We start from the raw sequence: 26,372 nt of genomic DNA, 5'->3' as shown, positions 1-26,372 counted from the left end.
TTTGGTCAGATCATGATTGAATTTGTGTGACACTGGGTACATTTCTTAATCTTCCCAGGCCTCAGTTTCCTCATCTGTAAAATGTGAGTCATTAGGTTTTTATTGGGCTGTTTTATGGGAAATGCTTTTTACCATGCCTTGCCTTAATAAACGATAGTTACTGTCATTATCCCAAAAGGGAATTTTTATCTCAAATGTTAATCATGAATATTTATAGTCACATTTTAATGAGTTCATTTTCATAAATCCATTAGAGCTTGGAGACAGGACGAACAGATAGATATTCTCGGATTCTCAGCAACCGAGCCCAGGAGACTAACAAAGTGAACGCTGGTAATTCACTGAAGACACAGATTTGTATTCCAGGAACACAGGGACCTGTCACAGAGACTGTGTCCAGGGACACAGCTAGCGTTTCAACGGGGTCAACACTGTAGAACGAATATTACAAATGCTCATGCCAAAGAGTTACCCTGACTTGTCCTGAAACAGTTTCCTGCCTGGTAACTTCCTCATAATGGCATGGATTCCCTATTTCTGTAGGAGTTTGATCCAATCAAAATCTGTACGGCCTCTGTCACTTGGCAAACTGGAGCAGTTGCTAGGACTCTTTGGCACATCACCGTGGTGACTAAAGTACAGCTGAGTTTCAGGCCAGCAGTGTGTACTGGGAGTTATGACCACATGCTTCCAGAAGCAACTCCCTGAAGGATTTTTAAAACAGAGGGACTGAAGTCTGGGGAGAGGATGCCACTCACTTAGTTCATCATAAGCACCTTATTAGGGATGGGAAATGAGGAGGGGAACTGTTTCTAATGCAGATTTACAAATCATCCTCGTGTGACCAGATCTGGGTTGGAGAGGGAAAGATTCCTGTCCCTCCATTGACAGAGCACCCTTCCTTCCTTTGGAGGTTGAGAGCTGCGAATGCCAGTGTTCAACATTTCAATGCCAGTTCTCCAGAATTCCCCCATCTTATTATTTCTAAAAGCGATGAGCCAAAAGCACTTGTTTACCAACTACCTACCTTTTTATTCATCACCGTGTTGCCCACTGGTGCTCTCAGAAGAGAAGGGTGACTTGGTACTTCTAGACTCTACCTGGGGAGACAATGTAAACACATGAAATACTAGGACCAAGTAGAGAGCAGTGTGCAGTGTAGGCTCATTTTTGTGGCTCACAGCCCTGGTGGGTCCGGGCAGCTCTGTGAACTCTCCTGTACACTTGGAAAAACCCCTTGCTCAGCTGGAGATTTCAATCAGCAAGCTTATCTCTGCTTAATGAAACAGTGTCCAAATTTGTCACCAGGTCATGTTTGAAGGAACAGGCAATTTGTTGAAGTCAGTTCGGATACAGGAAATCCTGTGTTTACTACCTAGGAAATACTACATAAAGATTTGGATTCTCCCTCCCCCTCCCCCCTTGCAATGCTCTTTCCAATTGAAATTTAGCAACAGAGAAACGGCTGATAAGAAGAATGTTGCTCAGGAAATGACAATATGGTGATACCCGATTGAACACAATGGGGCTTACTTCTTTGTTTCCATCCTGGTTCTCAAAGTTGGCTGATAGAATCACTTCCTTCGGGGAGTCCAGTCACTCACAGGTTCATGTCTCTTGAGTGCTGATGCCTTTAGGGAGCCATTACCATCTCCCTGTAAATGTCTAAAAGGATATATGAGGGAAATGCCTGGAAGATACTTGACTCCTCCGTAAAGATGCCGAGGGATCATGTATAAACGTGACAGTAAGATTCTCTAGGTCTCAGTTAATCTAACTTAATCGACTAAGTAGGCATGAAGTAGGCCTTTTCTTGAAGCCACGAGCTTAAGTAATAATATCTGTACTTGTGACTACAGAGCTTCCTCTAGGGGGCTGTAAACAAAATCTGATGGACATTACACAAGATGATGGAGACATGAAGTAGTATATTTAAAGGACATCAACAGAAGATACTGATAAAGCACCTAGAAGAAGGATGAGCAGATGTAAAGCATCATTGGAATGTACCCAGCACCGTCAAGAGTCACCAGTCTTGGAGTGTTATTGTCACATTGGCAAGGCAGGAATGGGCAAGATTCCTCCTTCACATTAACTGAGCTGTGAGATATTCCTGTAATTAACTGAGCTGTGATATTCCTGCACTTATTTTTTTTTCCTGTTTTATTTTGGTTGTTTTCTCATTTTTAAGTTAAACTTTCAGTTCAGTTTTAGTCATTTCTTTTTAAGAAATGAAGGCATCCGCAAACATGACTTTGCCTGGAGTTCAGTTTTTGCTGTATTCTGTATGTAGTGGCTATATTTTTATATGTAATGATGTTATATTCATTATTTTATAAATAAGACTTGTCAGATTTAGCACATAAAAATACAAGATCCCCAGCTAAATTTTTATTTCAGACAAACATCAAACTTTTCATGTATGTTCTAAATACTGCACAGAACATGCTTACCACTAAAAAAAAAAAAAATGATTTATTATCTGAATTTATAAGGTAACTGTGTGTCCTGTATTTTATCTGGAAAACCCTGTTATAAATAGATCTTAGATGGTAGTTTTGGTTAACTTTGACCTAATCTTTTTTGCTTAAACTTTTATTGTTAAATTCTATTCTTTTTGTGTATGTGTGTTTCATTTTCGGGAATGTAACCATAGGTGAGTGGGTCCCAAATGGGGACAATTTTACTCCCCAGGGCTATGTTTGACAAGGTCTGGAGACATTTTTGGTTGTCACAAGTTGGGGAGGTGTGTAAATGGGTAGAGGACTGGGATGCACACGGCAGCCCTCACAATAAAGAATTTTATTTAGCACAAAATTTAACACTGTTGAGAAACGCTACCATTAACATTTGAAAAGGCAGCTTTATCTTTTAAACTGTATCTTTGTTTAAAATGTATCTATTGATCAACCTTGTCAATTGAATTAATATCATGTGTTTGTTGGTGTATTTGATTTAACAAAGAAAGAGAGTGATATATATATATTTTTTTTCAACGTTTATTTATTAGTTTTGGGACAGAGAGAGACAGAGCATGAACGGGGGAGGGGCAGAGAGAGAGGGAGACACAGAATCGGAAACAGGCTCCAGGCTCTGAGCCATCAGCCCAGAGCCTGACGCGGGGCTCGAACTCCCGGACCGCGAGATCGTGACCTGGCTGAAGTCGGACGCTTAACCGACTGCGCCACCCAGGCGCCCCGAAAGAGAGTGATATATTAAAGCGATTCATTCAATTTAACAAGTGTTTATTGAGATCCTCTCTAGTATGTTAGATCTTGTTCCTGGAGCTGCAAATCTTCAGCGAACACAATAAACATCTCTGACTTTATGGAGCTTTTATTCTAAGGGATAGGGTAGGATCAGGTGACATAATCAATGATACACAAAACATGTAAGTATTATGAAGAAAAATAGAGCAGAGAATAGGGATAGGTGCTGGGATGGGTGTGGGTGGTGATCGTAAAATGAGTGGCAAGAAAGTCCTTACTGAGAAGGTTAAGTTGGAAGGAAGGCAGGGAGGAGATGACAGAGAAAGTGATGTGATATCTAAGGGAAGAGTCGTTCAGGCAACACAAAAGCTCAGATGTAGCTCGCTGCTTGGTACAATCAAGGAAGAGGAAGCCAGTGCAGCTGTAGCAAAGGGAGGAAGAGGGAAAGTAGTGAGGATGAGGTCAGAGGGGTAACGGTGCTGGCAAGTGTCCAGATCATTCCGGGTGTAGGAGGCCACTGTGAGAACTATCACATTGACTTCTAAGTGAGATAGAATGCCTTTGGAGAGCTTAAGTAGAGTGATATGATGTTACATATGGTTTGAAAGCATCACTTTGGCTGTTGTGTTGGGAATAGACTGGGGTTGGGGAGGGGGGTGGGTGGTGGTGATGAGAGTTGGGGGAAGGATGAAGCCAAGAGACCAGTTAGGAGACCACTGCCTTAGTTCAGAAGAAAGAGGATGGTGCTGTGTCCGGGATGTTAACAGTGGAGATTGTGAGAGCTGACTGAATTTAGCAGGCACATGTACACATTGCTGGTGGGAATACAAAATGGTGCAATCCCTATAAGGGGAATTTAGCAATCTTGAGCAAAATGACCTATGTGTCTACTCTTTGACCCAGCAATCCTACTTCTAAGATTTTAGATTGGAAATATACCTTCAACAGTAGCAAATAAAGATGCAAAAGGTTATGTACTACAATGTCATATGTAATTGGAAAATATTGGAGGTTGGTTGAATAAATGATGTTACCTGTACACGATGGAGTAGCATGCAGCTGTAAAAAAGAGTGAGGTTGAAGATCTATATGAATTGACACGGGGTGATTTCCAGCAGGTATTAAGCGTAAAGGACTCACTGCAGAAGAGCACATGTAGCATGCTGCCTTTTGTGCAAAAAAGGGAAAAATAAGTAAACACACATGTATCTGTTTATCATTACAAAAGGAACAAAGGAAAGATAAACCAGAAAACACTAAAGTTGGATACTTACAAGGAAGGGTGGGGGTGGGAAGGGAGGAAAAGGGATACAGGAGAGTGACACTTCTCTGACTACACCTTTTCATATAGTTTTGGCTTCAAAATTATGTTAGCAGCCTACATGTTCAAAAATAAAAATTAAATCATTGAGAAGGAGGAGAAACCTAAGTAACACCAAATGAAAATGGAAACAAATGGACCAAAATGTATTTCAAATGATTACTATAACCATCCTGAAGGGAGAGAAAGAAAAAACCAACCCATGTAATTTATGAACAGTTTTTGGTAATACATCCTCAACATGGAATAGAGTAGGATGTGGGAAGGGGAAGCAGAAGAGGAAGGAAGTACTAATTCTGCACTCTCTCGTAGGTTAGTTTTTTACATTGTTGTGCAAGAAGTGATTTTGAAACAAAGATTGTATGCTCGGGATGTGATTCCCTGGTGCCACCTATGCTGCATTCCAGCCAAAAATGTATAACCTTAAAATAACAAAAAGAAACATCATGTGAGACAGGAAACCATCAAAATCCTACAGGAGAAAACAGCAATTTCTTACTAGACATGTCTCTGGAGGCAAGGGAAATAAAAGCAAAAATGAGCCCTTGGGACCTCATCAAGATAAAAAGCTTCTGCACAGCAAAGAAAACAATCAACAAAACTAAAAGGCAACTGACAGAATAGAAGAAGATATTTGCAAATGACATATGAGATAAAGGGTTAGTATCCACAATCTATAAAGAACTTACCAAACTCAATACCCAAAAACCCAATAATCTAGTGAAGAAATGGGCAGAAAACATGAACAGGCACTTTTCCAAAGAAGACATCCAGATGACTAACAGACACATGAAAAGAGGCTCAACATGACTCATCACCAGGGAAATACAAATCAAAACTACAATGAGATAGATACCACCCGACACCTGTCAGAATGGCTGACATTAACAACTCGGGAAGCAACAGATGTTAGCAAGGACGTGGAGAAAGGGGAACCCTCTTTACATTGTTGGTGGGAATGCAAACTGGTGCAGCCACTCTGAGCATGGAGTTTCTTCAAAAAATTAAGAATAGAACTATCTTACATACAACCCAGCAACTGCACTACCAGGAATTTGTCCAAAGGATACAAAAATGCTGATTCAAAGGGGCACATGCACCCCAATGTTTATAGCAGCACTATCAATATGGTCAAAGTATGGAAAGAGCCCAAATGTCCATTGTCTGATGAATGGATAAAGAAAATGTGATATACATATATAATGGAATACTACTTGGCAATGAAAAAATGAAATCTTGCCATTTGCAACAATGGGTATTATGCTAAGTGAAATAAGTCAGTCAGAGAAAGATACCATATAATTTCACTCATGTGAAATTTGAGAAACTCAACAGATGAATATAGGGGAAGGGAAGGAAAAATAAGATAAAAACACAGAAGGAGGGAAACCATAAGAGACTTTTAAATACAGAGAACAAACTGAGGGTTACTAAAGGGGAAGTGGTGGGGGGATTGGTTAAATGGATGACAGGCATTAAAGAGGGGACTTTTTGGGATGATCACTGGGTTCTACTCCTGAAGCCAAGACTACACTGTTAGGTTACTAATTTGAATTAAAAAAAAAAAAAAAAAAAAAAAAAAATAAACTAACATGAGGAAAATTATAGTTAAAAAAGCAGGGGTGGGGGTGGGGGGGTGGCGGGGGACTTGTTTACTTGTCTTGTGGTGCCCTTCAATCTCCAAAGCCAGCAGTCACATTACTCCAACCCCTGCTTCTGTCCTCACATCTCCTTCTCTGGCTCTGGCTCTCCTGCCTCCCTCTTATAAGGATACTGGTGATTACATTGGACCCACCTGGATGATCCAGGATAACCTATCTCAAAATCCTTATCTTATTTACACCTGCAAAGTCCTCTTTGCCAGGTAAGGTAACATACTCATAGGTTCTGGGGATTAGGACATGGACACCTTTGGGGGGTGTATTATTCTGCCTCCCATAGGACTAATGCTCAAAAACGTCAACATCATAACCAACAAAGACTAAAACGTCTAAGAGGCTGGAAAGAGGGGACAACTAAAGCACCGTCTGGCCTTGGACTAGATCCTTTTCTGGAGGGGAGAAATACTATAAAGGACATTATTATATCAACTGACAAAATTGGAACTTGGGTGGTTACTTAGATAAAAGTGTCAATATATTTATGAGGTTGATCAATGTACTGAGGTTATTGAAGAGCATATCCCTATTCTTAGGAAAGGCACACTGGACTATTCAGGAATTAAGGGCCATGGCGTAAGCAAATGGTTCAGAAAAAACATGATGTGTGCATAAACACACAGAGACAGAACAAGAGAAATGATGAAGCAAATGGGGCAAAATGTTAATAGGTGAATCTGAGAAAAGGCAATAAGGTGTTCCTTGCACTATATCTACTTTTGCAACCTTTTTCTAAGTTTGAAATTATTTCCAAGTAAAAAAACTTAAAAAAAAAATCATCTATCCAATCGGCCCCTTAGTCCCAAACTTTTGAGTTTATAGGTTTGAATGCCTCTAAGGATGAGTGAACTCAGTATCTTAGGAGGTAGCCTGTCCAATGGCTGGTCAGCTAACGGAGTCTGAAGGTTCTCTACAAGCTAAGAGAAATGAACTCAGTCTGGGTGACTTTCACCCCATTGGTTACAGCCCTTTTGTCTGGTAAAATACAGAATAAGTCTTCTACTTCTTCAAAGACAAGGCCAGCTGTCATATCTCCTTAGTAATTTGTTCTGCAGGCTTAAAGCTTCTTGTCAGTGGATGATTCTGAGTCAGTTTTTAAACCTCCTCACCAGGATGCATTTTCTTTTGTCAGAATTGCTCTTAACATGCAGTGTCTGTGAGAACACAGCATACAGCTGGGCCCCTTCACTTCGTTTGATTTGTTCTTTCCTCCTCTTCCAACCACACTCATCCTAGGTTACCACAACCTCTACAGGGGAAAGCCATGTTAATGACAGACATTGATTTTGTGACTAAATCAACACATTAAGTGGTTTTGGTGCAGCCCCAGTGGGGCTCTGAGATCAGCGTTACTGCTGTTACCTGGTAAAACAAAAGGAAGCCCTCAAGTGAGTTTCTTTGCTGCTGAAATAGAATCTGCTCTAAGCAGTTGCCTTGCCACCTCCCCTTCCCAAACAGCCAGGGCAGAGGTCATTAAACAGTGCAACTGGGAGAATTTGTTTAATTTTAGTGACTCGGCTGCAGTGAATCCCTAGCATCCAGGGACTTGGAGCCTCAGAGGCAGGACTACAACCCCCTATGGTGGGACATTTTGGAACTTCCCAAAAAGGTTTAGGGCACTCGCCTAGGGTTACAGCTCCCATCTGATGGCAATAGACAAACTCTGGAACTCAGCTCCTAGATTCTAGTGTTGCTTAGAAATCTGTGTAAGGGAAGTTGGGGGTAATCTTCTGTGAGAAAGACTTTAATGACTACAGATAATTTCAGGACTGATCAGGCTGATGGATCAGGCTCACCTTTGCCACATTCTTGTGAGGGAAAGTCAGTGATGAGGGTCACCTTTGCTATTTTCTTTTGAGACAAAGTCAATGCCAATTGTCCTCGGAGCATCATTTCCCCAGATCACGTAAGAGAATCTCCTTTCTTAATTGCATTAATCCTTTCCAGAGACCCCATTTCTAGCAGCGCCTCTAACAGCCGTTAGAAGACCAAGCTTTTAGTGTGAACTCACCAGCCATAAAAATGTCAGGTCACTAAACAGCTGTTGCTTTTCAGGGTCAAATAGCTCACATTCAAGGCAGTAGGAGAGGACTGTTTTCTGCAAAAGGCATTTTACGAGAATTCTTAATAATGAAGCCTTTATTATGGTGGAGGTTCGAGGGAAGAAAGACAGGGAGGGGAAAAAGGACAGGCTCTTCTTGTGAGCCTTCTAATGACAGTCAGCTTGTAGTAACCATCTTAAACTGGAAATCCTAAAGGCTTATAATCAGAACTGCCTAAGCTTGATTAGCTCACTAGTGATCAGCCCTTCCTTTTATTTTCTGACTCTCCCCTCCACCCCTCTGCTTCTCAAGTAGAGTTAAGGAATGGACACAAAGATCCTATTGGTCTAAGAGTTAATCAGGAGGTTTTAGAGACAGGGCTGAAGTCTCAAAGGGTAGTGGTCTGAATGGAAGTCCAAGAAAGTATGAGAAACTACTCTGCTGGGCTTTTTGTGGTGATACACACAGATGTGAATGAACTGGGGGAAGTCAAAGGGCACGATAAGTCATCAAAGGGAGTTTAGCAAAGGGGGGTATGTAAAAGGGAGTAGGGCAACTTGACCTGACTTGGTAGGGAAGTGTCTTGGCCATCCATACATGGGCTTTTCTCTTTTTATGCAGCTGGTGGAGACACCTCCTCTCCCCTGTGTCTGTCTTCCTGAGTCGTCATTGCTCAGCACTGCAATCACTTCCTTTCTGGGCACCCCTTCTCATCCCAGGACAGTCAGGGTGCTTCCCAAATCTGATTAGACTCAGGAAAGTTTCTCCACACTGGAGGTGGGGGTAGGGGAATGGGGCAAGGACACTAACAAGAGATGCTCACCATCTCATGGTCGGGCGGGGGGGGGGGGGGGGGGGGGCTGCGATTCCTTTGCCACAGCAGTGTAATGGGTGTAAATGAAATGGGAGATGGCATCGAAGATCAATACAGAATGGTTTCTTCCACCTTCCAGTAAATGAAACTGTAGGCATAGAAGCATAAAAAACACTTTATGTAAATGAGCAATTCATACTTGGGAACCTCTTCTTTTCCCATGGTGGCGGGAGTTGGGGCGGCATATCAAGGTTTGATTAAAAACAAGGATCTCCTTTGTCAAAAACTCCTAGTGTGCAATCCTATGTCTGTGTTGTTTGTTTGACACCATGGAAACATAGTTGAGCGGAGTAGACAAAAGCGTGTCAGGGAAAAGACCAAAGGTTAGATCTGAGGTTTCCCCCACCCGCCCCCAAGACTAGTGAAAAATAATTGTGACTGGTCTTTGCTATGGAAAACATGAAAATCCTTATAAACAGGAAACTCCTTCCTCCGGGGGTTCCAAACTCTAAGGTAAAGAATGAGAGATTTTAAGCCATCTCTTAATTATAGACTCACCAGGCTTTTAAACTTCAGTAGAGTTCATATTAATAGGGGCACAGGGCTATAGAAACAAACCAATGTACACGACACTTTGAGAAAATGGGCACCTAGACCAACATAGTGATGATCTATAAATGACTCCAGTGTGAAAAGCCCCAGAACCCTGACTTAGACCTACACATAGTCCAAAGGTTCTTGAAGATAGCTAGTGTTTTTGGAACTGAATGTTATCAAGTAGCTGTTAAGCCTTAGTAGTTCTTATTTTAGGTTTACTACTTGGTAAGCAACAGTTGATGTTATTAAAAAAAAAAATTCATAGAAAATTCTTTCAGAACTCTTTGAATAATTGTCCAAACTGGTTTAATAAAGATTATCATTTTGCCTCACATAAACCTACGGTAGGTTACAGAAAATGGGCAAAATCTTGGAGGGGTCAGATAGCTTCATCCTCTTAACAGAAACATATTGTACCCCAAAGTTATTTTTTTAGGGTAAACTGAAGACATAAAAGGAAACACAGTGATCTAAAAGTTTCCTATTTTTTTCCATATGCAATACTCCATAAGCAACTGAGGTTTAGATGGTTTTGTATGTAGCTCCACCCTCAAATGTATAAATTGGTAATTGTACATTAGTTTGTAGTTTGCAATAAAATATCTAACATGCAGAAGGCTCTCTCCCACCTGAAGGCCAGCATAAGAGAAAAGTAGTAGTCTTTGGATACCATGCAGTATCCATTGACTAGAAGAAATGCAAGATGGATGGCAACGTTTAGACCATCATGAGTCCATTCCAAAGATCAGAAGGGCTCGGGTCCTCTATCAACCACCAGGACAATTTGTTTTCAGCTTGACTTCAAATTGGGCTGAGGATGGCCAGGCAGCCCAAGTGATGTGGCCAAGAAAAAGCCCAATTTTCAGAGGATACGAAACACATCCCTTGTTCTATACGGGTGACACTTCTGATACTGACGTGTATCCTATATATATTTTAATGTTTTATTTATTTTTTGAGAGAGAGCATGAGCAGTGGAGGGGCAGAGAGAGAGGGGGACAGGATGTGAAGCGGGCTCTGTGCGGACAGCAGCAAGCCCCACACGGGGTTTGAACTCAAGAACTGCGAGATCATGACGGGAGCCACCCAGGTGCCCCTAATAAATTAATTTTTAAAAAGGAAACACTTCAAAATAAAAAAGGCTTTGATTCTAGAGACTAGACATTCTTTTTTATACCCCAAGTTGAATTATTCACTAGTAGCCCTACTGGGCAACCGTATAACTCTATGGAGTCCTACAGAGAGGTTATAGAAAAGTGACAGAAAGAGGTAGCATAGGTCTGTGGACATATCAGATGCTACCATAGCAGAAAACTATACCCTTCTAGGTCCAGCCAGGATGTACAAATTTAAAAATATGTATTTTTGACTTACTAAATAATTTGCAATATTTAATAGTGCAAAGTAAAAAGACGTTTGGCAATGTTCTAATAACTCATCGAAAGCATATACATACACCCAATGAATTCATCTCTTTATTACATATTGCTTTTTTAAAAAAAATGTACAATCTCATGACACAACATTTTTTTTCTTGATACTGTAACAACAGTCTTGCACCTAAAGACTAAGTGGTTCCAACTACTAAGCTAATAAGATACAAGACATATAATTAAGTTTACAAATTATAATGCTTTCTTTTTGGCATTAATTTAAAAAAACAAACAAAAACCTTTAAAATACACACCCAAGAGAGAAAAGTGGCTACTTACACCAGCACCAATCTAAAAAGTAGATTTTTTTTTTTTTTTCCAACAATGGCACATGGAATTACCTGCACAAAGCTTTTGGGAAAAGAAACCAAGAATGGAAATGGCAAAGGAGGCCTACCAGGATGGCCGTATCAAAATGAGGATGATTACCAAGGGCAAGAGGGACAGGCTACGCGAACTTGCTCCTTTAGGTGACACTTCATCCACTTGTCCATTCCTTAAACTGTAAAACAAAGCCATTTTCAAAATACAGTTCCAAAATTGAGCCAGACCAAATTTCTCCTGCTATGAATAGAAAAGAAGATAGAGGCACTTTAGTTAAGGAAGAGACACATCCCTCATCATATCCACTCCTCCTCTCCAAGCCTTTTGGAGCAAATCTCTGTCTGCACCTCTAACTGGGTGTATCTGCAGACCTTGGTAACTAGGGGCTGGGGAACACAACCTCTGCTGTGTTTTTATGACTGTTTCATGTGCTAGAGTCATTTACTTCCATAAAACGTGTAGAAAGTCTCTAAGTTTGCAATGAAGGGGGACAAAACGTAAAACCACTGCTCTTGACAACTCGTTGAGCACTACTTCACAGCTTTCACGCAGTGCAGGGCCTCGCCATCTGCACCAAGCATTAAAGTTTATACAAAGTATTTTTAAATAGCATGATTCCTGTACAGCGCCTATTGGTATTCTATTCACCCCTTTATCCCCGTTAGAACATGAGCTCCTTGGGGGCAGGGACTTTGTCTTGCTTATCACTGTAGCCCTACTAAGCCTGGCACATAGTAGGTGTTTAATAAATATTTGTTAACTGACTGAAAAACTCAATTTCGTGAGTAAATAATGTTCTAGTGCAACAGGACAAACTACTCTCTCCACAGGAAACCCAACCACAACAGGATTGATAGAAAGAAAAGAGAGAATCTTAGCCCCTCCCTCCCCCACTACAAATAAATAAAGCAAAGCCAAAAAAAAAAAAAAAAACCCAAAAAAACCAAAAAAGTAACAGTCCTCTTTATATATAATTTAAGGATATTAAGAGTTGGTAGGTTAATGGTAAGCATCTATATTTTATTTTCTAATGTTCATTGTTTTTATTCATTTCTCCCTGAGAGCTTTATCTTTTGGACTGAAATTTTACAGGTAGCTTTACTGACACACAATTTAAAATGACAACATATAAACAACAAACCATTTCAAACATACTTAGAGATAAATAGATCTTGGCATCTCTGTTGGTGTTGTTGGCATTTTGTGCATTCGCTAAGTGTCCTTTAGTCCAGACTCATATTGACAGAAGATGCACCCTTGTCCTACAAAATAGAAGATACAAAAGAAAAAAAAAAAAGGCACCCCATAAAAAAATTTAAATAATTTTTTATCCCTTCAGAGAATTCCTCCTTTTAGGTCTTGGGTGGGAAATTTTATTTTTAAAGTTTATATATCTACATTGTTAGAACAACAAGCACATTCTGGCGATCTTGTTTTTTAACAAGAGCGTGAATTGCATGTAGATAAATAGTGTTCTTTTCAAAAGCCATGTAAAGAAATCTTCAAGAGCGCTTGGCAGAGAACGCGATGAAATTAGGAAACAAAACTGATGCCCGAGTTGTAAATTCCTAAAAAAGAGTCTGATTGATATTCTACATAATTCAGATTGTGTGCGAGATATTCTCAATAAACATTTACAGCCTGCACCCCCACACCAATGTCAGAAATTCTAAGCTGGTTCCTCTTAATTACTGATGCTCTACACCAGCATCACATCATCAACTATCAAAAACCATTTTAAATCTATATTTTTCCAACACCAGTTTCCCCAGTGAAAATAATTTCTAAGTATACCAAGCTTGGAAACCATAAAATATTTCTCAAGCCTTTTTTTTCTTTTTTTTTCTTTTTTTGCTTTTGTTTTTCTTTTTTACTCTAGGGAATGTCTCTGTCATCTCTTTCAGGAGACAGCATTGTGCTTCTGAACAGCCATGGTGTTCAGGGGAAGAAAATGAGCCATACTCAATATGAATGCATACACAAAGGGTTTCTGAGCACATACATTAACACAGAGTTTTGTTTTTAACCATACATATAGGTCTCCAGACAACACTCAGACTTCTATATACATTTTTTAATATATATGTACACATACATTTACATACACACACATTCACGCATTCACTCACAGATGAAGGAAGAAATTGCCACTGTTTGGATTGCAAGGCAGTGTAATGAAAAGTTCTAGTCACTTCAAAGGGCTGCTAATGAGCTTCCTAAAAAAGTATCCAAGGAAAATTAGAAATTAAGTTTTGTGACGGGTCTCTCTCGGCTGCTGTCCGTCATCTGGTTGGTAATACGCTTGCGGTTCCGTTTCAGTTTAGAAAGGTCTTTGTCAAACACTTCTCCTGAGCGTAAAGCTGAAACCAGGTCATCGAACTCTCCACCTTCTTCACTATTCTCTTTTGCTTTCCTCATTTTACGTTCCCTTTCACGCTGTTCTTTGAGCTGCAAATAGAAAGCAACCTCTTAGAGAAGCGTCAAAATGTTGTGCTTTGTTTTCGGTGGAGAGGAAGTCTGAAATGTAGCGTTGCTTCAGCCACATCAACCCATGTGCATCTATGGCTGCTAAGCCCCCTGGACGTCACAAGACAGGGGTAATTGGGACATGAGGTCTCATTTGAGAAGCAATGAATAATGATGAAAAATGACCACTACTCTGTGATTAGACACTCATCGTCTAAGATCTAGGTAAACCTCATGATATTCTAGTTAAAACAAGAGCAGTCGAGGCAATTCATATTTCTATAACGGAACCAGAAAGTTATCACTATTAAACAGACCCCAGATATTGCTTTCTATGAGACACTAAAGCAAATGCTCATTAGGCCACTCTCCTTACATCAAAGGCTTAGCTTGAATTTCCTGTGGGTGCCTGGAGCCTGCTCCATACAATTTACTACTATTAAAAGCCAAATTATACATGTGCATTTTAGAAAACTTAGATAATTCATATAAACAAATGAGGGAAAATCATTCTTAATCCTACTGTTAAGAGATAAAGCATTGTGAACCTTTTGGGGGTATAGCCCACCACTATCATTTATCCTTATTAAAACTTACCTTATTAAAAAAGAAAAAGATTTCGTATAGAAATACATTTATAAGCTTTTTTGTATCATTAAATATTTTTTTTTTAAGTTTACTTATTTATTTCGAGAAAGAGACAGCATGAGCCGGGTAAGGACAGAGAGACAGGGAGGCAGAGAATCCCAAGCAGGCTCTGCACTGGCAGCACAGAGCCCGATGCAGGACTCGAACGCACGAACTGTGAGATCGTGACCTGAGCAGAAACCAAGAGTTGGCCGCTTAATCAACTGAGCCACCCAGGCGCCCCTATTAAATATTTTTTAAAAATACGATTTTTAAGGACTGCATAAACATTCCATTATGTAGCTATTATTGCATTTAAAACTACTGCCTGCTTGGTAAACATTTAGGTTGTTTCCAGGTCGAACTACTGTAAAGACTACTATTCTCTTTGTGCAAATTTATGATTATTTCTTTAGAATAATTTGTAAGAAATGGAACTCCAGATCAGAGGATGTGGATATATTTTCTCAGGCTTCGGATATACACTGCCAGGTTGCCCAAGAGAAACTTACAACGATTTAAGCTCCCAGAAGCATAAAATGCCCTCCCTCCTGCTGGCACATCGCAGCACGGTCTACAAACCAAGGAGCCGCAGCACTGAACTTCCAGGAGCTGGAAACGGCCAGTTTCAACATTTTCTTACCTGAGCCTCCATGCGAGCACGGCGTTCCTCTTCCTCCTTTTTCTTTCTCATGTTTTCATTCTCTTGTTTGGCTTCCGACACAGCTTGGAGAAACTGATCAAAAATGCCAAAGAACTCATCCGGCTGGATTTTGCCAGCCTCTTCTCCAAAGTGTTTCACTGCTTTAGTAAACTGGAAGAAAGGAGGTTTTAAGAAGTTCAGTGTTGTGAGAGAATTCTGCGATCAAATAGAAATCTATCTATCTCTCTAGAAGGAGTGAAGCGCAGGAAGAGTCAAATATAACTTGCTGGATTTTAGTGAGCCTGTATTTATCTTTGGCTGCTGAACAAGCCTATCACTCATGTCTAAAGTAAAAACAAATTAATACTCCTCAACTTTTGAAACCATTTATTCATTTCCACCTCATTTCAGCCTAACACCAATGATTACCTACTATGACTTTTTATTAACTAAACAGTAGTAAAAACAAGAAAGCAAAATATCGTAGGGCAGAGCACTCAAGACATAAAACTAACAGCAAACTCAGCAGGGGTAGGGAAACTTGTACTTTCAACTTTTCTTTGAAGTAGTTTAATATCATTTATTGGTGCCATATGGTTAATATCAAAAACAAATGGGATCCAGACCTTCTTAGCTGCTTTCCCTGATCATGTTGTATAGCTGCTCGTGTTGTGATATTTCCTGGGTCTCAATTAGAAAACAACTGACTATGGGATCATTAATGAAACCCCTACTTTAGGACCGAGAATACAATTTTATTCCAAATCCTTTGTTTTGCAACCCCTTTCAATACAAATCCTCTTAAAACACCGTAAGAGCAAAATATTAAGGGAGAATTTAAAAAAGTTAATACAAACATATGGATATAGTAACAAAGTCGTATCACCAGTCTCTTCAGTTCTTTATTTTTTTTTTTTCATGTTTATTTATTGATTTTGAGAGAGAGTGAATCTCAACTGGGCTCTGCACTGATACTTGGTCTCAAACTCAAACTGTGAGATCATGGCCTGAGCTGAAACCAAGAGTTGGATGCCTAACCGACTGAGCCATCCAAGCACCCCACATCTCAAGTTTTCTTTTCTTTGATTTTCTTTCTTTCTTTTTTTTTTTTTTTGACTGGTGAATGTGTCAGTTTATTTAACATTTTATTTTAGTGCTTTAAAGTGAAGTACACTTAACATACAGTGTTATATTAGTTTCAGGTATACAATGTAAGGGTTCAACAACTGCATACGGTGGTCAGTGCTCATGAGGAAAAGTGCAGTCCCCATCTGTCACCAAACGTTATTGTTCCCTGTGTTGTACTCTTCTGGTTTTACTTTTTCTGGCAGTTATCTTCGGAACTCAAGATCGCATGCTTTCAGGAGTCTTAGCGGAATCATGACTATCTAGATAATGTTCAATGCCAGTCATACTGTAGCTTCCGAGTCAAATGAATTCCTAATCCCTATGCCTCATCAACTACCTAACATTTTCCAGATCTTTAATTTTCATTTAGCATATGAAGTGTTTATGCACTGCCTCCAACCCATGAATTTCTAATTGCTTTTATTTTTCTTGCATTACTTGCCTTTATTATATATTTTTTTCTGATATTTTGCTAGTACTATCTCCCTAAAGGAAACCTTTTCAGTATTTTCTTTTTCCCTAGTTTTTATGAAATATAATTGACATGCAGCACTGTATAAAATTTAGGTGTATGGCGTGACGACATGACTTACGTATATTGTGAAATGATTACCACAATAAGTTAACATCCATCACCTCATACACACACACGGAAGTGTCTACTCTCTTAACAACTTTCATGAAGAGCATGCAGCACTGTTCCCTAGAGTCATCACCTTGTACATTACAACCCCTATATTCATCGATCTTATCACTGGAAGCTTGTACTTTTTGATCACCTTCCTCCAATTCCCCCTCAACGTTTATTCTGAGATAAAACTATGAAGTAATAGATGTGTGTGCACATGACATTTTATAATTGTTATTTCACATCTTTAAATGTATAATAAAAATGTGCTTTTACCATTTTTCTCTTCACTGAGTTGTTCTCAATGCTTTACTTATTTGGAAACAATCTACTAGACATCAGAGTTCTTTAGGGAAAAATACATTGTTCACATGACACGCACAGAGCTCTAGCCTGCCTTCATGGCTTTATAAGCTAATTTCTAAAAGTTCTGGTATGAGCAAAATGGCATTAGACAGCCTACAACTGAGTTTCTAAAACACTCAAGTTCATGCACTTCAAGCCATCCTGAATGATCTTTTTATCTAGGAATTCTAGTGATGATGAAGTCATGTGTATTTTAGTCTTAAAAATCTGAAGAAAACTAGTCCCAGACTAATGTTCCCAGACTAAAGTTCCCACACTAAAATTTTTTTAAAAGTAGGTTGTGCACAAGCATGTGTTTTTACCTCAAAAATTAACTGTAGAGTTGATTCTTATAAAAATTCTTGAGTCCTTAATGAAGTAGATTCTATACTGCCTGGTTTGGAGTGGGGGACGGGGAAGGGTCCCTTCCCTCCTGTACAGGAGGCACACATAAGACATGGGTGGGGACTATCACAGTGGAGGTTGCTGGCATCAGTCATGGGACTTTTAACAGCAGTCATCTGAACATATATTCTCTTTCCATTTATTTAATAATGTTGGAGGTCAGGTTTACTGCTGAGACTAGCTAACGTATCCTAATACGATCTTCTTCCGAACTTTAAGCAGTTGTGTGTGCACTTTACATAAACAATCATCTATATCTATTACTAAACAGGTGGCTACAGGGAATGACATCCATTACTCAAGTTTCAAAGGAAAGATCAAGTTAAAGCAAAAGAGTATTATGGCAACTGAGAGATGAGCAGTGAGGAAGAACTCAACAGGGTGGCATAGGGGCCTGATATGATTTATTTAACTATGAGAAAGGGGGGGGTGAGAGAAAAATGAGACAATGTGTACATGTATATAAATGGGTATGTATTTTGGAAGAGGAAATAACGAGGAGTTAAGGGCTTGGTTATTAGCCAACGAAAACTTTTCTTTTAGAGGCAAACAGCATTTTAAATAGCAAAACTCATAAAAAGCACCGTATTATTAAAACATATGCCTCTTGTAATGAGGCTGTGAATTAAAGTGTATCTCCTTTAATAAGGTCTGCTGGAGAGTTCAAGAGGGAATATCCTGCCTGAAGTCTCTATCTCAGGAGAGCATATAACTTACAGCTACTAAGACACTTGGCCTTGGTCACACCTGATCTCACACTTTATCTGGCCTCTGGTTTTCATAATCGACTCTTTTCTGGTTTCCAGAAACAAGTCAATATCAACAACAAGACAACCAATATCAACCAAGAGAAAACTGCAGAACATTTTCTGGTTTTATACCATCCAGATACTTTGAGGTCTTGCTAACCTAAGGGCAACATAGGTTAGACAAAAAGGGGTGTGTTCCAATTGATCACAGTCCTAGATATGAAAATACAGAATACCTGAAGTGTCAGCCCTGTCAAACAACACTTGGTATGCAACGGGAAACTTACCAGGTCTTTAGCTTCTGCTAGAAGGTCTTCGACATCAGAGAAGCTGAAGCTGGCTACTGTGATGAACTGGCTGACAACAGACACAAACTTATCTCCAGGTTGTGGGGGCTGAGACTTTTGATATTCCAGCTCCTTCGACACAGGAAATGGATAATGTCAAGGTGGGCTTCAAATGCAGATGCACACACACCTTGTCTAATTTTCCATATGCCTCAAATGTAGCAAGTCTGAATGGTGAACACATCAGAACCTACTCCAAACCATTTTGTGATGCCCTAGCTCCCTCTGCCCCTCTGCCCACAATGCCTGAGCCATGCCCAAGCCGTGCCCCTGTGCGCGCACATATTTGCAAACTGCAATGTACCAATGGTTGGAGCCCTTTATTGGTGTGATTTTTTTTTTTTTTTAATTTTAGAGAGCACAAGCGGAGGGGGAGCAGAGGGGGGAGAAAGGGGGGGGGGGGAAGGGAGGGAGAATCTTAAGCAGGCTCCACACTTAGTGTGAAGCCCGATGCAACACTCAATCCCATGACCCTGGGATCATGACCTGAGCTGAGACACCAAGAGTTAGATGCTCAATGACTGAGCCACCCAGGTGCCCCTGAGATTTCGTATCCCAGCTTTAGGATATAAGCAGATTAGCACTCGGATACAATTAATAGAAGTTAAATAAACAGCAAATTAGATTCAAAGGGTGTGTGACTGAAAGCAAGAGAATTTAATCTGTTGATACTCTGTGCTCAGAATTCTGGTTGCTTGGTTTTTCCTTCTTTCCCTCTGGCTATATTGAGGCTACATGACGATATCTGGGTCAGTAGGATTTCAACTGTCATGTTTGGCACCATAATTGTCTCCCATTTTTATTCTTGTCTACACCATTTTGTTTTTGTGAACAGGCAGGCAGGAGTATTAGTGCCTTGTTAGTTATCCATATTCTCCATTACCAGGGTGATGAACATACAGATTATTCAAATCTAATTTTCGTAATTAATTTCAACCATTGCCAGATGCACTTTCTTTATCTCACCCTCTATGAGTGAGGGATTATTATTCTAATTGTACAGACACATAAATTCAGGTGTAGAGGGATTAAATTCCTGGCTCAAGAGTCTAGTAGCTGAAACACGACAGAGCCAGAATTTGAGGTCAGATCTGTCTGACTCTGCACAGTCTCAGTAACAACCATCTTGCCTACCAATGACTTAATCTGGTTCTATTTCTATACGTGCTTTGGTGGAGGTACTACCAAGCAGGAGTGTAGAAGTCACAGGCTATGGTTCTGATTCAGCTCCACCACGGATTTGGTTCTTGTCCATGACAAGTGGCCTTGGCCTCAGTTCCTTCTTTGACAAAAGGCAAGCAATATCCAGATCACCGTGAGAATCAAGGAAATGACAAGTAGAAATTTAGAAAGTATGGAACTTGCTTTGATTGGAATAAACTGCCACGATTCTAGGACTTTGGCCTTGCAAGTGAACATGTATGTATGTGAGGTACAGAGATAGGAGAGTAATTTGAAAGTATTTCATAAACGTATTATTCTCTTTCATTCAAAGGCAGAAGATGAATTCCAACTTTGCTATCTTCAAGCAGTATAACTGAATTGTGTAAAGCACGACCGGGATACATGAATATTTAGATAGGCCAAGGTCTGCCTCCCAATATTTCCTTCCAGGGCTACATCTTGACATGCATGCTGCCAGGGGGAGGGGAAGGCTCCTGTAGCCCCTTTCTTACAAGAAGTGTGTTAGTGTACATGACCCAGGTGCTGGACAGATTCAAGCAAAACCCCAAACACAAAACCTCCTTGGACCCTCCTCCCCCCTCCATGTCTTGCTCTGAGCTAGTTTAGATGCAAAGGTCAGAGGATCCATTATGAGGCTTTAGGGCTGTGTCATCACTGCCACACTAGTCTCAAGAAAGACTTCCACTGGGGCCCATTGGGCCTCTGAAATCTGAGGAGGACCATCCTGCTTGCTCACTCAGTGTCTTGACCCATTGGGGTTGGCAGAAATATTTCATTCAGTTCATCTCCCTTTCCTTTTGAAAGAGCATCCTCCCCATGCCTGGCCACAAAGGGGGCGGGGGGGGGGGAGCCTTACAAGCTTCCGATTTATAAAAAACAGGAAAAGATTAGATATTGTGACTTTAACTTTTATTAGAGCTATGTCTTCCATGAAGTCAACTGCTTTCTACGGCAAGAGAAAGGAAGGAGGTTCTTCATGGCATTACTGATACATGACCTGAAAGATACTTAAGAGAGGGGCCACCTTGCTAAGCTGCCTGAAGAACAGTCTCCTTTGTCAAGTACCAGACCGGAGTGAGGATCACTCTCCTAAGCAGGTTTCTTGTCCTGACCGGCCCCTCCTCACTGGTGGCAGTGCTGTGTGGTATCCATGTGGCACTCTGCCCACACAGTCATGTTTAAGTGCACCCACTCCTCTGCCTCCAGCAGGGTGGCCTGCTTTCCTTCCACGGAGGCCCGGCCCAGATAGTTTTGCACACCAGGGACAACCTCACTCCTATGTAACTCCTTCTAAGCCACAGCTCGAAGTTCATCTCTTCCAGAAGAGAACCTTCCTCTAATCAATGCCAGTCATTCCACAAGTTTTGGACTAGCCAAGTCCACCCTTCTTCCTCAAGGCATTTTTGTAACCACTGTGCTTATCTGGACGTGGCCAGGCTGAGTAACTGTGAACGTTAGCTGGACTCACTGCTCTTGGCCATTTCAACACCCGGAGGGAAGGAGTCGGAATCATCGTGACCCCTCGTCTAGAAAACGGACCGTACGCCCAAGTGTCTACTCAATAAATACTCCCCAAAGGACCAACTTCAACACAAGAGAGGTGTTCCACTGCTCTACTGAGAGTGAACATCACTCACTTGTTTTTGTTTTGTTTTCCTTTGGCATGTCTTTAATCACATGCTCAGAACAATCCTTATAAATACAATCACTGGTTTTATGGTGACACACATTTTCAAGGCTTTTGTTATAGTGTGGTCGTCTGCAAAAATGACCATTAACTTCTTCCTTCCCTTTGATGCCTCCTTTCCTTATTCTTTTTTTTTTTTTTTTTTTTAAATACAATTTATTGTCAAGTTGGCTAACATATAGTGTATACAGTGTGCTCTTGGTTTTGGGGGTAGATTCCCATGATTCATTGCTTACATACATACAAACACCCAGTGCTCATCCCAACAAGAGCCCTCCTCAATGCCGATCACCCATTTTCTGAACATCACTTGTTAACAGAACATGGACACTGAGGGTATCCTTATCTGGCCAAACCCACGTTAATGAGTCCTGCCTTACAGGTGGGAAATCAGTGTGACCCTAGCTTCCCAGTTCCTGCTCCGGTGACACCCCAGGACATCCTGCAGCTGAGTCGCCAGGGTAACACAGCCAGCCTTTGCTTCCTTGTTGCTGCTGTTTTTCTTTTTCTTTTTTTTTTTTTTTTTAATCAGTAAATGTTTATGCCGGGCAGACCACCATGCCGGATACCATGAGCACTCGCAGCAGCGGCGAGACTGGGAATCAGAAGAAACACGTACTTACCATCTCTACTGCTTTCAAGCCACTTCTCAAGGTACTTATTTCTTTGTCCAGCTCAGTCATGCTGTTGTAAATAGCAACATTTTAGTAATCAACATGCGACTTGTATGTATTAAATAAATAATGCGTTCACATATCTCATGCTTGGAAGTCCACCCTAGTGTATTTTCAATGTTCAAAATTCCCTTCCACGCTCAGATCTCACAGAAAGATAAAATTTTAAACTTAAGCAATTTCAACATGGACTTATGGTTTTTGTTCTCCACAGCCAGTAGGTACATTTTATAGATTAAAAAGAGCAGAAATGCCTGTCATCTCTACAAAAATAATTCATGTTTCAATTTCACAAAAATCTCACTTAAGCCAATTATCACATGTAGAAATAAATATTTTGCCATACATAGCTCCTTTCAAACAAGTACAAGAAACCGCCTTATCCACAATCATGCTCACATTGTATTCTTCATAATTAGGGCACCGCTTTTCACTGAAGCTCTGGTAATGTGAGTATTACAAGGTGATGGCTTAAATTTCAATCAACAATGGTATTTCTTCAAGTTGTACTAACTAGATCTCATTGTCTCTTTTTATAGAGAAAGTTTCCTGGATTTCTCCCATAAAACTTTCTATCTGAAGGCTTTTAGACCTCAGAGATTATAACATAAATCTTGTGGATAATTCAGATGTAAGCAAATTCACCAAAATGTCATTTACTTTAACATTTTAATTTCATGTCTCACATTTCTACCAAAGTCTACAAAAAGAGGGAAAAAAATTAACCTACTCTTCATCATACTTTTCAAATTCACTGCAAAAGATAGTTTTAAATACACACACACATTTATTTTTTAATTCTTTTTATTTATTAAAATTTTTTATTTTTGAGAGAGAGAGCGAGAGAGAGAGAGCGAGCACAAACAGGAGGGGGCAGAGAGAGAGGGAGGCACAAAATCCAAAGCAGCTCCAGGCTCTGAGTTGTCAGCACAGAGCACCATGCAGGGATCAAACCCATAAACCGCAAGATCATGACCTGAGCTGAAGTCGCACACTTAACCAACTGAGCCACCAGGCACGCCTATTTTTTTAATTCTTTTAAGTACATTTATTTTGAGAGAGAGAGAGACAGAGACAGAGAGAGAGACAGAGACAGAGAGAGAGAGCACAAGCAGGGGAGGGGCAGAGAGAGAGAGGGAGAGAAAGAATCCGAAGCAGGCTCTGTGCTCTCAGCATAGAGCCCGACGTGGGGCTCAAACCCATGAACTGCGAGATCATGACATGAGCCGGAGTCAAGAGTTGGATGCTTAACCGCCTGAGCCACCCAGGCGCCCCTGTGCATTTATTATTTTTTTTAAAGGGCCAAAAGCAGGAGGGAAGAACAACAAGGAAAACTGCCTGCTCTTCAGTCTCTGAAAAGTGGTGTGAAGTCTGTGGTGAAAGTTTGGCAACTTTCCATTTTATTTTTAGTTTCTTCATTTGCATAAAGACTGCTTTCCATTAAAAGGCTGCCTTGGTTTCTGAGAGTGTGTGCACATGTGAAAATTACTAGCAACGCCCTGACATTTACGTTCTATTTGGTTAGCCATGTTTCCTCATTAACTAAGAGTGCTCCTACCTGTATGTAACAGAACTACCTTTTAAAAGTACTAGTGAAACTGTATTCCTTTCTTATACTCTTAATAACCCAGAAAATTGGGTTTCCTGGCAGTTAAAAATTGCATGCAGGAGTAATCCAAAGGAAATACAAAACATGTATGTGTGTGTGTGTGTGTGTGTATTCATATATATACATATATATTCAAAAGTATGTAACATATTTCAGTGACTTGGATAGGATTCAAACTTTACTTCATATGCTACTCAGGGGAAAGCAAACAGAAGGACCCTCTTCACGCGATGCCAGCTGACCACCTCAATAGCTAAAGCACAGTCCAAGTGATTTAAAAGACTAAAACAATTCACGGGAAATACTTACTTTACTTTCGCTGCTTGAGGAATGTCCCGCAGTTCTTCATTTAGATTGAGGACCTTGGGGTATTTATTTTCCACAATGGTTATGAGATAGTGCAGAAGTGTAATATTCCTACAATAAAGGAGGAAAAAGTATTAAACATGGTTAATATCTGCATATGATTTGCATATCCAAGTGGCTGAACCTGCAAGAATGCTATACTCCTGCATTCATTTTAAAATTTGGAGATTCCTTTAAGGCAGGGATTCTCAAGAGAAGGGGATAAGGGGAGGGCCTACATGGGATTTACATAACTTACGATGAAAGGAAGCATATCTCTTCTAAAAGGGGAGGGGATAAGAATTACTACTTTGGCTCATAAGAAACATCCTTCAAAATCCGGATGACAGAAATGAATTGGAACCACTGCCAGTGGGGACATAGCTTCACAGCGCATCCTCCCAAAGACAAGGTGTGCCTGAGGTTCATGACAACGGGATGGGGCCAGCCGGGGTGGGGACGGAGGGATGTTTAATTCACTGATAAGGATAGCTATTTTTCAAATCTCAAAGTACAGAGCAGCAACTCACTGATTAGAATTTATTGATAATTCTCATTTAAGCTTTTTCAATTCTTCGATAACTCCCTCCCTCTGCCCCCCCACCCCCAATCCTCTGCCTCATTTTGTTAGCTTTTTTCCCTTCTGACTCGATTGTTTTGCTGTTGCAGCAAAGGACGTTCAGGAAGTTAGAAGGCCTCCTGCTTTAGGGCTGGTCCTGGAAGTGGACCAGGACTGTGCCATCATGGCTATGACATCTTTGCAGCCAAAAATCCATTTCCTAATTTTAGCAACACTTGAGCTCCTAACTGTACAACCCAGCTCCCTCTTTGGTGGTGACAGCACTGAACCCTGACTGACCTGGGTTGAAAAAGTGGATGTCTGATAACACTGTCTGTTAGGCAAAGCTGTAGCAGTCTGGTCCTGTTGTTCCTGACTCCAATGCACACTACAGTCACCTGGGCCCTGGATGCCTGGGCCAACCTGAGATTCATTTCACTGGAATGAGGTGGGGCCAGGCATGGGTATTTTTAAAAACCCCCTGGTAATTCTAAGAGCCAGGATCAAGAACCACTAGTCTACTGAAAGTTACCATAATCAGGAGGACACAAATGTAATTCTTTAAAAACATGTCCGTAATTTGTAGGCAATTTGTTAACTCACGATGCTACATCCCAACAGTCCCATCCACCCCCAACTACCATGAAGCAGAGTTGTCAAACCATCTCCTTTCCAACAACAACGAAATGCTTTCCACTTCTGGTTATCCTTGCATCTTCAGAGACGCCAAGGCAATCCCATTCCTCCGAGTCAACTGACCCACACGTGGAAAAAATTTTTTTTCTATTTTTCTTGCTCTCAAGAAATAATTAGAAAACAATAGCTCAGCCAAGTAAATCGGTGGCTAATATTCTGGCCATTTCCTTTGCAGACACTGAGCTGTTAGCCTTCCACTTCAATTCTGCTGCTCCCAGAAGCTGAGCATCAGCCCATGTGCCTGCTGCGTGAGGAAGTAAAATCCCAGCGACTGTCATGAGATAGAGCGGAGCCATTTCTCTTCACTGTTTCATAGAGATGCTTTGTGATTCGGAGGGAACTTAATTAACCATATATACTTTTCTTCATGTAGAAAGACTTCAACCTAGATCAGAGCACTCACATTTGTGTGCTATCCAAGTAACACCTAATTGGACTGAATGTAAGTTCTTAAAGAATGAAAACAACTCAACAGCCACACATTTGATTTTTCGCTCGTATAACTGGAAACAAGCCTTTAATGCAGAGTCAATGTGTCCCTCACGCGCACTGTCCCACCCTTGTGCAGTTTGATAAGATTCAACTGACATTTAATGAGTGACTGCTTATAAACAAGGCACTGTGCTTAGGCACTAAGGGTTTAGAAAACACTGGTACTATTTCCAGGGACCAAATATTCACAGGAAGAAGAGGGAAAAAAAGAACAGAAATATTTTTAATTTATTGTTTTGAAAAGGCTTGTGTATTAGATAAATTCTGTAGTAACTTCAATAAGGAGATAATCACATAGTAAGTGCCAGGTTATCAGTAATGGCTGATAGGTAATGGCAGAAGGTATTAGGGGAGGGTGGGGGGGAGAGAGAGAGAGAGGAGACCTAAAT

The 26,372-nt window shown here is 40.5% G+C and overlaps 1 protein-coding gene across 4 annotated transcripts in view; it reads right to left on the bottom strand.

The window, feature by feature from the left end:
• Positions 1–11,094: 11,094 nt before the first annotated feature.
• Positions 11,095–26,372, bottom strand: part of DAAM1 (dishevelled associated activator of morphogenesis 1) — a 176,150-nt gene continuing 160,872 nt past the window's right edge. For 3 of the 4 annotated variants that reach the window (XM_040477281.1, XM_040477283.1, XM_040477282.1), the window contains 5 exons: positions 24,201–24,308; positions 22,232–22,292; positions 18,677–18,808; positions 15,135–15,305; positions 11,095–13,846 (listed from right to left, as the gene is read on the bottom strand). In XM_040477281.1, coding sequence (XP_040333215.1) covers positions 13,637–13,846; positions 15,135–15,305; positions 18,677–18,808; positions 22,232–22,292; positions 24,201–24,308 — 682 coding nt within the window. In that variant the 3' untranslated portion in view covers positions 11,095–13,636. The remainder of the gene's footprint in view (positions 13,847–15,134; positions 15,306–18,676; positions 18,809–22,231; positions 22,293–24,200; positions 24,309–26,372) is intronic. The other variant, XR_005790927.1, reaches the window with a different exon arrangement.

The sequence above is a fragment of the Herpailurus yagouaroundi genome, unplaced genomic scaffold, assembly GCF_014898765.1.
Source record: "Herpailurus yagouaroundi ecotype Mexico unplaced genomic scaffold, PumYag 141, whole genome shotgun sequence".
NCBI classification, from domain to species: Eukaryota; Metazoa; Chordata; class Mammalia; order Carnivora; family Felidae; genus Herpailurus; species Herpailurus yagouaroundi.
The sequence above is the reverse complement of the archived record's forward strand: the minus strand, read 5'-3'. Positions and strand labels throughout refer to the sequence as shown.